Here is a 13,136-nt window from a genome sequence, read left to right on the forward strand (position 1 = left end):
GCCCGATGGCTGGAATCTGTAAATCTGTCATTGCAGCCATATTCGTGTGGCTGGTACCGCAGGATATGAACTTCTGCTCGTCGTATACGCCACCGTCGTACGAGACACTAGATCTACACGCTTCTCTTCTTTTGAGAGCTTTGCACCGAAACGGAAACCTCTCCCTATCTCTCGAAATAACAAATGTTCTTTTTGTTTTTCATAAAATTGACAAAACCCCTGGGAAAGTATTTCCTTCTATTCTCTTTAAGTATTTCAAGATCACAAAGAGAGAATTTTATAATTATAGTTATTTCTTATTCGTTAACGTAAGCTTATTCGTCCCACTTAATGTATGAACTAATCTTCATTTTTGTCGAAATATTATGAAGAAAGGCTTGAAAACCAATGAAAGAACTATGTATCAAAAAATTCAATCATTGTTCATTCATCTACACTATTCAGGAGCTTTCATCCTTTTTGTGTTCCAGTGGCTGGTTGAAAGTAAAGCGCAGTTCTTGTTGAAGGTTTAAAAACCGTTTGGTTATATCAAACTGCATGGAAACTATAAAAGCCCTGGCAGTCGTTGCACGTATACGCAGTATTCCCTCTGGTAGCTAGCGATGACGGATTCATAGCCCGTGGGATAACGCAAGACCTCACCCCAAGATGTTTCGGTTTACGGATGCACGCTCTTCCTTGCTTTTTCTTCCTATTTCTCGCCTTTTTTTCTTCTATCTACTGAGCGATTCATTTGTCGGTCTTTGATCCGAGACCAACAAGCTACTACCGGAAAATTAGCGAAATTTATTAAGCAGTCGCTTTCTCTAGACTGCTATCTGTCATTTTATTCTCCTTATTTCTAGCGCAACCTGTCGTTTCATCTTATACGGGATATCATTCAGTGGATAGAATCTTTGTTCAAAGATACCGTATTTGGGTGGTCGAAGGATAAGTGACAAATTCCAGATGCTTCGTTGGGAGTCTTTTCTTCCTTTTTTTAAGATAGAACGCAAAATTTATATAGATTCATGAATATTACAACGTTGAAGTAATTATTATTTTACAGATATTTCTGTTCGATCCTCCACTTTCTATCTTCTATGATTATTTATTAAAAAAATCTTTGTTTTTTTTTAGACATATTCATAGCTATACTTATTAACCGATGAATTATCATTATAACGTCGCCGGTGTCCCGCTTATCGAGAAAGGCGTCCTTTTAAGTTTCTGAAAGGTAGATCTTCGAGAACAGCTGGTTCTCGCGAACAGCGGTGCCACCAGCAGCGCAATGTCAACTAACCCCGTCAAGGGTTAGGGGTTAACTTCCACAGGACTAGTACCTACGAGGAAGATGAAAGAATGAGCGAAGATAGGCCGACGGCCGCCCCTTTTTATTACCGGCGCCGTCACGCGTCACCGATAAGCGCGGTCTCTCTGTAGACGAAAAGTCTATGCTTGCACCGGTTCTCTCGAAACATGAGATTTCATCTTCCCTTCTTTACTTCTGCTTTTGCCATCTCCAGTTGAGAGAAAGTTTCATTTTTTATGGACATGTGTCGAAAATCTTGGAACACGATCTGCTTCTTTTCAACAAGGAGTAATAGAAACGTGTTAAGAATGTAACAACTGGCTGATCATCTGTTTCTTGATGTTTTACTCTGGCTAGAAAGGAGCATTGGGTTAAAAATCAAAGAAAGAAACTGCAAAGGTACAAATTGATACACACACATTCAAATTAATGCAATATCAATTTGAATAATAATAGTTACTTCGCTCGTTTCAATCCAGGTTTCTGCTCTTATTTTTATTCATTGCGGAAACATGTGCGGGTCATGAATGACTGCAAAACGTTTTGTGAATGCATGAGGGAAGATGTTCACCGAGAGTCATTAAGGATACGGTATATAATATGTTTACACAACGAGGTTCTTCGCGTCGCCATCAATCATGGTGCACGTCGGTCCATCCGTTTTTCTACGCTTAGGAACCGACAGACTGAGACGCTCAAATTCTATGCTACTTCGCCTTGTTGGCATTAGATTGTCATTTCTAACAGTCCCGATGTCAAGTCGTGTACATACTACGTTTATGTGAACGTCTGGTAAAACAATTCGAGCAAACATTTGAAAACTTCTTTGACAAATTTTGAAAAGAGCAGTTCGAGAAAAAATGTTCACTTATATACGCGTCATTCGACCACAAGGAAATCACGGGAAAAGGAATTCGTAAGAGGTTGTGAAATGGTTAACTTTAAACTCAAGTACTTGGCTTTAGATTCTCGTTTACTTTATAGAGTTTCCATTTTTTCGAATACGTTGTGTAACATAAGAAGGCAAGAAAGTTTCGAAACACAATGGTACACGATACTTGGAGAATAATTTATTAAGGCACTTAGTAGCCAAGCTCTCTCATGGGTTGTCACGGTGCGTTTACTTTCCCGTCTTGGCTCGAGAGCGTTTTAGGCTCGTTTGGCATTTCAGACACCCTGTATAAATAGATGCACTTTGCTCCTACAAAAGGCACTTTCTTTCTCAACCAGTCCGCTACGGACCTACGACACCACCGATTTGTATCACGCGATTTGATCATCGTGAACACCAATGGATCTTTAATTTTCTCTCTTGTACTTTTGCAAGATCCTCTAGTAAATCATTATTTTAATGTAAGCATCTTCGATAAATCTTACAAATATCCTAGTATTTTACATATACGAATCATTAAATATTAAGTATTTTTAAATAAATAGTAAGTACGTTTATGAAAATAATAATGATTTATCTAGGGACCTTGCGTCACGAGAAGTATGCCATTATCGATCGTATCATTACTCTCAATTTACAATTGTTCTTTATATTTTCTTATCTACAAAGGTACACTATATATAATTTAAGTAACTGTATATTATGTATTTAAATCTAATCAACATTATCTTTGGTATAACTTTGATAAGTGTTTCTCGTTATTATTTCTCTATTAAGGCACAATTTGTTAAGCTTATACTTCGCGTAATACTTATTTTCTATCACGCGACGTATTATGATAAAACTTTGGCACTCGATTAAAACCAAAGCATCATTTTTGGCTATTCTAGTTTTAATTAAATAATTTTATCTTCTTCGCCTTATAGATACTTTCATCGAGCAATTTAGCAGTAAGCATTTATCGTATAAAAATCTACTTTGAATCACAATCACAATTGTTCACAGTTTCACCGAAACTTTCATGAATTCCCAAGAAAATAGAGATCCGAATTACCGTGGCCCATACAATGAGGGTCCAGTATGGGGATGATGAGGATGCGCAGGATAGTGGACCGAATTCATGTGTGCAGTTGGTTGTCCATGGTGTCCAGGGTAAGTCCAAGGTCCTGCTGCGGTCGCACCGTAAAATTGATGATGTTCTTGGCTCGATATGCTTGGAATTTGTACGGTGGGTATCGTGTTTACGTAGTTGGATGTCAATACGCTGGCACTTCCTGTTGCAGGTCTCTTTGCAGGATTCTGCATACTTGAAACTGCGACAGAGTCACACTCATCCGATTCACAGTCACGAAAACCTTTCGCAAATGGATTGCTAGCAATTTTGAGTTGCGTGATACGATGATTTTGATAAGCTGTGACCGCAGTGAATCGCGTTTCCGGAAAGGTGAATGTTTTGAAATTCTCCGTACGAGGATCGGGAGCGGAACCCGGCGGCGATGGTGCAACCACTACGTGACATCGTGGCTGATATCTATGCATCGAGTTCAGGATTATCTGTAACGTAAAATGATAAAATAATTGTTACTTATATTGGATATATAAAAATTTAGGTAAGAATTAATTAAATTCTTAAATAAAATTACTTATGAGAAAGTATGTGAAGCTTTCCTATGATCTTATGGTGTAATATATTATTGATACACAGTGGTCGTAACGGGTGAAAAGAAGCAAAGAAGAAAATGAATAAAAAAAAGCACACGTGAGGACCTTCTTCCTCTTAGAGGAAGGACAACCGCAGGGGGGCGGTCACAATGTTTGACAGCCACAAGAGACTCGGTGACTAATTAGTGTAAAAACTAACCCCCGATTCTTTCTGGCAACCCGACACCCTCGTCATTCCTCTTGCACACCGGCATATGTGAGCTAGGGCATGTGTTTCTTTGAATACACAGAAAATGGAGTGCAGAGGGAAGGAGGGAGGAAAAGGGTCATCCTCACAATACAGAATATGTGTGTGGCCTGATACCGGCAACTAAATTTTTTCGGATATGCAATTTTGGTTGCCATTGTTTCAACATTCCACTCGTTTATCTTCTTAAGATGATCCTTTCTGATTTCCATTTGAAGTATTTTAGAAATTAAAGTTTGCGACAGAATTTTCTATGATTTTCAAACTTGTTTTGAACTCTTTTCTTCGCTGAAAGCATTTGAAAGTACAAAATCACCAATTAAGAAACTGAGATCGTTGAGCGTTTCAACGCTGGATTCCAACTTTTTTATAAAACCCGGTGGCACGTCTTTCCAAGCGCAATTAAAGGAACAAACTGTTCCATAGCGCGTGAAAGAAGGGTCACCCTCCACGAGTCAAAATTCTTTCTGCGCGAAACGCAATAAATTTTCGAACGGAACGCGAACTAAAGAGTCTCCGTGTTTTGAAAGCGTACGGTGTTCGTCAAGAAAATCCGTCCGATGAAAATAATCCCGTATTTTCTTATCTGCTGTCGAATGATATATGTGCAAAATTTGTACTGTTTGTCTCTCGTAGTTGAATATTGAGCCACAGATAGAACTTAGAGAAAATTTCCGGATGCGATTGATTTGCATTTGGAATAATCGATCATACGTTGGACAACCGTGTGATCGTGCAATTTTTGAAATAAATGGATGAGAATTAAGAGCAACCAAATTGAAACCAATCCGGGAAGGATGAGTTGTGACATCGCGTTTGGTGGATATTATGACAGTTCGAAGGTTGCGCACACCCGTTCTCTCACTGATTAGCGACTGACGAATCAACCGAAGGTAAATTCATTAATCAGTATGCCAATACGCCTCAACACTGAAACACTTCATTTGCAATGGTGCCTGACACGTTGAATTTGGCACGGATACGTAGGGACGATTATTTTTGGCACAACCGCAGGTGCATTAGGACATAATGAAGAAGAACGAGGGTTAAGAAGAATGGAAGAATTTTTCGAGGTTCGAGGCATGTGAACAGTAGATTGTAACAAATTACTGTTCACTGCTTTATACTTTCCCTGATTGCTTGATGCTACCTGTTCCGTAGCATACACGGAGTAACAGAATAATTTTATATTAGCTAATTTTTTAATTTTGTGAAATTTAAGTTTAGCATCAACTGCAAAACAAATTTGTCTTTCACTCTAGGTAATTGTTTGGCATATACTGTCCCCTTAGTTAGAATGTTTTATCTAGAGTTGATAGTAAAATAATTTTCTGTTAAGTAATTTTTTAGTTTAATGAAATTTAAGCGGTTGGTTAAGTAAACCAACTTCCCAAATAGCTATATACTTTCACATTTATAATTTTCTACGCTATAAGAATGAAGAATTCTTTTACGCTGGTAATTCTTTTAAAAATCGTAAACACCAAAGTTTTACCGTCTTTTCCCAGGGCTTCCACGGCTTAGTTTATATTACATATGTTTACATTACTTTACGTGCGGTATAGTTTCTATTGCCGTTCTGCGTGGCGACAGGAGAACAGGATTAATAAGGCGCGGACAAGAGAAGATGTAAAGAGTACACAAAGTGGGAGTGTGTTCAGTAGAAATACGACGAAAGCTAGTGATAGAGTTCCAATACTAGCAATTACAATCCTAAACTAATATTCAAATCTATATGTCAATGAAATAGCACGAAGTGGTTTACTATAATTTTCCTAATTTAATTATTTACAGCATTCATTTTTTATAAGAATAATCCTAAAGGAAATAAAGTCAATGACTCGTTTCCTTAGCGATAAAGCTTCATCTGCCAACAAGACATAAATCTGAACAACGTGTTAAAACAATTATTGCTACTAATTACTCGTAAGACGATAATAGCTTCCAATGGAACCATGCTTCATTGTCGTACTATGCAGCGTAGCCGATTTACTGTTTAACGACCGATGGTTTTTCGTTCATTCAACATCCATTCAATTCATTTTTGCGCCGGATGAAATTATTCAAGAAATACGAGTATGCGTCATAAACGAAATCGGATCTTTTTACGGTCGGGATTCATTAAACGTAAAAGTGAATCGTTGAAAGGGAAAAAGAAAGAACGATGGAACATTAAAAGACGAATTATCTCGTAAAACTTTACCGCGTGTCGGTAGCACCGTTGTAATTTCTCGCGGAAGACAGGCTCGTATCTCAGGTCAATTAAGGCGAACTCGTCCGTAAACGACAAACACATGGAACGCGATACTACAGCGGAGACTTCCCTTGCATCCCTCATTCTACATTATATTGCCTAGGTGTTTCTCTTTTGTGTTACTTCCATAATGAATTACACTGCTCTATAATCATTTCGGTTCGCCATCCAAACATCTTCGCGATAAAGCAAGTCTGGTTTCAGATTCATCGTTTAAAGTTTAAAGAATAATTATACAACAAGAATAAGCAAGATATCACTCACATGTCCGTTGTCGTCGAGTTGATTGTTAGTCAGTTTCAGTTTGTCGAAGGAAACTGGCTGCTTCATCCAGTGAGCTCCACTCGCAGGACTGTCAGGATGTACGTGAATCCTGGGGGGTGAAACTGGATCCGCACGACCAGCAACTACCCAAGCGCTACTGTGAAAAGCGTATCTGTACCTCTTGTCGTCGCAAGGTACAAAATCCATCACTAGAAGGTAGTCGGTAGTGGGGTCCAAACCGAAAAATCGACACTGTAAATTAAGGATTCATTTCTATTAGACAGGCACGCAGTCTTTATCCTTTTGTATCATGTACAGTTAAATATAAAAAGCAACTATCGTAATACTTGAAAAGTAGGAAACATTCTTCTTCCAGCTTTAGTGACTATCATTTCCGTTCCCAATTGATGAAATTCTTCCCAAAGGGGTTTCGCTTCCAATGCAGCTCCAGCACCAACGAGAGCAGGATGAAGAGGCCTCTTCGAGCTAGCTTCTTCCGTCGAATTTGCGCCATTCTCGCTTGGATGATGATCGCTGTGATTATGATTGTTATTGTTGCTATCATTACGAGATTGGACAGCAGTCGATGAAGAAATCGATGAATTCGTGACGTGCGGAGTTAGGGATGCCTTCGATGAAGTTGGACTGCGGGATCGTTTCACTCTTCCCGCTGATTGCAAACATGCTGAGATAATGTTACAGAATATTAAGAGAAACATCTTGGATATTTTGAATGACGTTCGTGATTAAGAAATGATGAAAGTACCTTCCATTTGTTGCATTGGGGACGGTACATTCGTTATAGGTTGAGCATGATGACTCTGATGATGAGAAGCCCATTGCTGATAACAACAATCGGCGGTAATATCGTGTCGTTGATCATGTTGCTGTTGCATTTTTACCGATTCTTAAGTTTCATCAACAGGATAGTTCCCTCGAAGTTTTATGCGTGGATTTACTTTTTGTTTTATCAAAACTATCGAACTATAACACTAGGTTCACTTATAATTGCAAAGAATCTTTCCTTTAATTACATAATGTTTTGACGAATGTTAATTGCACAATTTAAACACAATCACCCAGTGTTCCCATAATAAGTAACGAAACTGTCACAACACGTATAAGCACTTATAAAATTTCTTTTACTTTTGTTCGCAGTGTTTTCGTTGGTCGAGCAACAGATACGTATAAAACAATCGGACGACACGTGCAGATGGGGATACCGTTTGTCGACGTCGGAACATAGAAGGAAAAAAAGGAATCGGTGAACGAGATTCGTAGAATGCTTATCTTTCGTAACCGCTCATTAAGCGTTTTGAGGCAATCAGCGAGATTCGAGATCCTGAGCGAATATCAGAGGTTGCTCGACATCGTCGACGGGCTCTCACACCTCTCGTCAACAGGACTTGTCTTCACCTCGAGATCCGAACGCTGACAAGGTTTAAAGCCGTGGCGTGAACGCGGCATCGGATGAATCAGAAAGAACTCCCCCGAGTCGACTACACCTCGTGGCTTATCATCGAGACATCACTCTCCGATCTATGCCCTCTCTCTTTTCACAGGAATCTCCTCCTCTCCTTTCTGCCGGTTTCCTCTCTCTGAGGTAAAACCGATCGAGAAACGTGGAGAGGAGGATCGGGAGGAAGGGAAAGTTTCCACGAGGAAGGAGGGGTTTCTCAAAGATCCTCCTACGCGGACACCCACGCTAGGCTAACTTGCGTTCACAAGATGCTAACTACATCCTCTTCCTCTGAATCCCGTGCCAAAAGGCGGAGTCTTCGAGGACGGGGCAAACACTCGGGGGTAGCACGGTGCACTCTCAGGGACGAGGCTCGTCTCTCGTGTACCTCGACGTTAAACCATCAGGGTTAATTGATTACAACGAGGTGTTGATTCGGTGATACCGCGTCACAACGATATAAGTTAATTTTCTTTACGTATTATTATTCTTTCACGGTCTTCTTTGTGGGAATCTGTCTAATTATGTAAACCTATTCTTTTCTTTCTTCTTTTAAACAATCAAACATTCGTAGCAGACTTTAGTTCAACATTAAGTAAACAAGTGATTATCGATTAGACGATCTACATATATAGATCTTTATCTTTTTCTTATCAATTACGAAGTTAGATTATCTGACCGTTATTTAAAATTTTTTATGTACATATTGTTTTTAAATCGAAGCACTTTTTGGAAGAGAATTTTAGAAGTAGCAATTTAGGGGAACCACATCATTTTTTAGCCAAAAGTTCTTCATTCCTGTAATACATCGCATCACACTAATTGGAAAAATGTTATAAGTACAAACATCTGTATATTCTGAAGTTATTATATTTCCAATTCCTGTAATTATTTACAAACGGTAGTTGTGCATTACTTTTATTACTAGTTTTAAAAATCGGTGTTCGTTTAGAACTTTAGAGATTTATTATTAGCAGTTCGTACATAACATAATGTCCACCATATATGAAATTTCGTCATTCCAAAACTTCAAATATCGAAATATGTATCTGTCTTGAACTGTTAAGATTATCGAGTGTCTAATCAGATTGTACTTATTACTTTAGCATGGACCTGAACCTATATCGATTTAAGCTGCTAAAGTATCTAATCAAATTAATAATAAAGTTCTGTATTTGGAAAAACGAATAGATTTGTATAATTAAATATGTTTGTATTACAAATTTGTATTATTGGACATTCTTTTCGCAACGATATGATTAGTAGTACCAGTAGCTTTTCAGGTATATATATGTAAGTACATACGTATAAAATGTCTCGTGAACAAATTAAGAATCGGACAGGATGATTCTATAAAGCATGAAAAAATGGATATATATAAGATGGTGACTAAAGATATTAAACATAACTGAGAACAAAAGAGATAAATGAATGCTTTTTTGTGAGTTTTATTTAGAAGATAGAAATTAATGTACAAGTACAAGGGAGGCGGATGACAGGTGTTTGTTGCGCTAATTTTTACAGAACAGTACCTTATGATTTCTTCTTACATACGATTCGTAGTGGTGATATCACTGAAAAATAGTTTTACGACCTACATGATACATGAAGTGTATGTCAAGGGACTGAACAAGATCGATAATAAAATATAAATGTGGTCACATGAGATTAGTTAAATTATTCCCGACAAAAGGGACCGTTAATGTTTATATGATGAATCCTTACAAATCGGGGTTTCTTCTTACATTCCTTGTTTTTTAAATTGTATGTATATATATGCATAACTTCACTACTTGCATTATACACATTTACAGCCTGCTTTTATAGTAGTTCTATCATTACCATTTCCTCCCGAAAATTAGTAATGCAATGCATGTCATGAAGAATCCAGTGAAACTTCACGGATACACGATACTTTGTATATCATAAATTTATTTTGGGATACAGGTATAAATAAGGAATATATATATGTGTATATATATATATATATAAGTCTTTTTTCTTTTAAAAATATTCATTGAAATCGATTTTTACTGAACAGCTAAAACATTCTGTTTTTTTGCGATTTATAAAAATTTAATTACAAAAGCACATTCTACAAAAACGGTCTCTTTATGAAAGTCGTATCTGTATGTTACTTACAAATTTTGTGCAATTTACAGAAATATAACAAAGCCAAAATTATGTATCACACTTGGAACTTATGTCATTAAGAACCACTATGTATTCGATAGTATTCATATATTATCATTAACATAAGGTAGTTATGCATGCCATCAAAGCGAAGAAATAGCACAATAAAATTGTGTCTAATATTACATCAATTGTACCATGCCATGATATTCTGATCAGTGATATTGCAATTTCTAAATGTTTATTCTATAAAAACACCGAAGAAAATGTTAAGCAAAGAATTAAGAATGAATTCGTCATGAAATTTTCTTGTATTTTGTAACAATACTTCTAATAGAATTTCTAATCTAATCTTCAATAACTGAACTTACTGTTAATTTTTTATAGACACCCATTTAATAGCATTTTTCCCCTCTTTGAACTGTTCTATTTTAATGAAGAACTTCTTTGTTTATCTTTCGCTTAACAAACTACGCCCCTCCAGGATTTTCTTTTACTTAAAGTGTGATCATTAATGTGTGAGCGGAATTCATGATAAATTCGAAAATAATATGGTAATAGCGTTGATAATAATAGTAGCGATACTAGGAAATAATAACAATAACATCTTTTCTCTTACAAGAACTTAATGTCTTAAAAGACTGAGGGTTTTAAGGGAGTTATTTTGAAGTTCTAAACGTTACGTTCAAAAAAAAGGATGAGAAACAAATCTAAGGATTTCACTTCTTCTTGCTTTTGTTGTTTCCACCGCCTCGTGGGGGAGTCACTGGTCTATTTGCATTCAGGCCACCGTACGTTAATTTCTTTTTGTCAGCTGGTTTTAGAATTTGGAAACTACACATGAGAGTTTCATCAACGGACATCATAGCTCCAGCATTATCGAATTCGCCACAGTAGTTTGGTGCTGAGAACAGGGTAACTAACTGTCTCTTTGCAAAAAATTCATAGCCATCTTCTACCACCTAAAATTTTCATAGATTTTTACTTAATATTTTCAGAATTTATTGAAATTACACAATCATAATAACATTTGAAAAATAAAGTCTTGCACGAATAATATACTAAAATTAAAAGTTCTGTATATGTCATGACATACATACCTGATGAGCACGACAAATAAGGTCAAAGTCATGCTTATGTAAAAATTTGGCAACTACTTCAGCTCCAAATGTAAATGATACCCCACGATCATTTTCTCCCCAACCCATTGTATCTTTGTCTGGATCAGACCATAATAGATCACACAATAAGCCTTGATCAGGTACATCTGTTGGTCGCATAATACGTCTGATCTGTTCCATGTTTTGTAGATCTGGACTAAGGCCACCATGGCAACAAAATATTTTTTCGTCAACTATTGCCGCAACAGGTAAGCAGTTGAAACAATCCGTAAATGTTTTCCATAGTTTAATATTGTAACGTCGTTTACCTGAATAATACCAGAATGTAAGGATTAAGATTCAAACATTTTATAATAAGCTACATTTAAACGTAATTTTTTACATTCATCATAAAATCCATATATCCTATTAATGGATGCACATTCATGATTTCCACGAAGTAAAAAGAAGTTCTCAGGATATTTGATTTTATAGGCAAGGAGGAGACAAATTGTCTCTAAAGACTGTTTTCCTCTATCAACATAGTCTCCTAGAAACAGATAGTTACTCTCTGGTGGAAATCCACCATATTCGAATAGTCGTAGTAGATCATAATATTGCCCATGAATATCACCTTAAAAGTAAAATTCGTTTTGTTTCTTATTGCTTGAAATATCTTGACATACATACTTATATGTGCATAATAAAATAAAAAAATGAAGTATGAATTATAATAAAAAATAACTTACCACATATTTTAAGCGGTGCTTCAAGTTCTAACAAAATAGGTTGTGATAAAAAAATTTCACGTGACTTCAGGCAAAGTCCTTTTATTTCTCCTTCTGTTAATTGTACATTTTTCCCTGGCCTGGCTCCCCGCACTATAAGATTAAAATATCTTCATGCAATAAGTACAATGAAATATAATAGAATTTATTCTCAAATTTTATAAGCAGCTTGTAAATACATGATAAAAAAAAAAACTTAAAAGAAAAGTGATTTTCTGTACAACAGACATAAATAGCAGTCCCTACATTGAGAGGACGCAAATCAAATATTCAAGAAGTTTAATATATATCCATCTTTTCGTATGTAATACAAAACTATACTTTTTTTTATAACATTAACAGTGAACAACTTCTTGAATGAATCAGTTTAATTTATTAATACATTTTAGGATCCTTTTATAAATAATAGAGACAAGTAGAAGTAAAATTAAAAATTACAAAGTATATCGCAGCAATCACTCAAGCTCAAGGCAAGAGTCTTATCCAAGAACTAGTGATTTCTATTACATTGCCAATCTCACTTCATGTAAACAAACAATTGTCGGTTTGTGTAAAATATTTAAGATCGGTTATATTTAAAGATAGTTGCGTAATCGATCAAAGAAACCAGATACCTAAGAAGAAGATAAAAGAATGAAAAGAAAAACGAAAGACGCAATACCTTCAGCCGAATGTTCAACTAAAATTGTAAGGGACTACGTGTTTGAAGAAGTTATAACAAAGGGTGACGCGGGAGACAGTTCAGGTCCCATCACCCCCCTCCCCCACCCTCAAGGAGGGCAAGTGAGCAGCTTTACCTTCCAAGAGCCGAGCTATGATGTTGTCAATATTAAGTTTGTCTGATTCAGCCATCGGGCCGGGGTTTTGTGCGCGTCCCGGGCTTCACACGGAGCACCTTCTTTTGGGGATGACCTTTGATTTTCGTGGATTTCACTAGTGTGGCAAGCTGCACTCAATTGCATTCGCGGTTTCGGACAATGTACCCGCAATGGCCGCCCGGACAACCGCGCACTCCACTCCCTTTTACCCCCTCTCTAAATTCGAGC

At 36.8% G+C, this 13,136-nt stretch overlaps 2 protein-coding genes and 1 long non-coding RNA gene across 3 annotated transcripts; 1 reads left to right on the forward strand and 2 right to left on the reverse strand.

Annotated features, from left to right (window-relative positions):
- The first annotated feature begins 6 nt into the window (after window positions 1–6).
- Window positions 7–3,602, forward strand: LOC117151836. The gene is made up of 4 exons (XR_004461970.1): window positions 7–1,690; window positions 1,771–2,644; window positions 3,189–3,411; window positions 3,467–3,602. It is a non-coding gene; the product is annotated as an uncharacterized LOC117151836 (long non-coding RNA).
- On the reverse strand, window positions 2,340–8,374 carry LOC100740953 (T-box transcription factor TBX10). Its single transcript, XM_003490684.4, has 4 exons — window positions 7,377–8,374; window positions 6,958–7,295; window positions 6,611–6,862; window positions 2,340–3,737 (listed from the first exon to the last, which is right to left on the reverse strand). Exons 1-4 carry the CDS (start codon window positions 7,504–7,506, stop codon window positions 3,234–3,236), a joined length of 1,224 nt encoding a protein of 407 aa, XP_003490732.1. The 5' UTR covers window positions 7,507–8,374; the 3' UTR covers window positions 2,340–3,233.
- Window positions 8,375–9,493: 1,119 nt separating this feature from the next.
- On the reverse strand, window positions 9,494–13,123 carry LOC100741071 (serine/threonine-protein phosphatase alpha-2 isoform). The gene is made up of 5 exons (XM_003490685.4): window positions 12,888–13,123; window positions 12,052–12,183; window positions 11,706–11,936; window positions 11,303–11,631; window positions 9,494–11,164 (listed from the first exon to the last, which is right to left on the reverse strand). Exons 1-5 carry the CDS (start codon window positions 12,940–12,942, stop codon window positions 10,922–10,924), a joined length of 990 nt encoding a protein of 329 aa, XP_003490733.1. The 5' UTR covers window positions 12,943–13,123; the 3' UTR covers window positions 9,494–10,921.
- Window positions 13,124–13,136: the final 13 nt, after the last annotated feature.

The sequence above is a fragment of the Bombus impatiens genome, unplaced genomic scaffold (genome assembly GCF_000188095.3).
Source record: "Bombus impatiens unplaced genomic scaffold, BIMP_2.2 scf_0463, whole genome shotgun sequence".
Taxonomy (NCBI): Eukaryota; Metazoa; Arthropoda; class Insecta; order Hymenoptera; family Apidae; genus Bombus; species Bombus impatiens.

Excerpts from the sequence above, each read along its gene's own strand:
- LOC100740953 (XM_003490684.4), bottom strand. The coding sequence starts at position 7,506 with ATGCAACAGCAACATGATCAACGACACGATATTACCGCCGATTGTTGT. Across the intron at positions 6,863-6,957 it reads GAATGTTTCCTACTTTTCAA|TGTCGATTTTTCGGTTTGGA; the intron begins GTATTACGATAG and ends CTTAATTTACAG. Across the intron at positions 3,738-6,610 it reads AACTCGACGACAACGGACAT|ATAATCCTGAACTCGATGCA; the intron begins GTGAGTGATATC and ends TTTACGTTACAG.
- LOC100741071 (XM_003490685.4), bottom strand. The coding sequence starts at position 12,942 with ATGGCTGAATCAGACAAACTTAATATTGACAACATCATAGCTCGGCTC. Across the intron at positions 12,184-12,887 it reads CATAGCTCGGCTCTTGGAAG|TGCGGGGAGCCAGGCCAGGG; the intron begins GTAAAGCTGCTC and ends TTAATCTTATAG. Across the intron at positions 11,937-12,051 it reads AGCACCGCTTAAAATATGTG|GTGATATTCATGGGCAATAT; the intron begins GTAAGTTATTTT and ends TTTACTTTTAAG.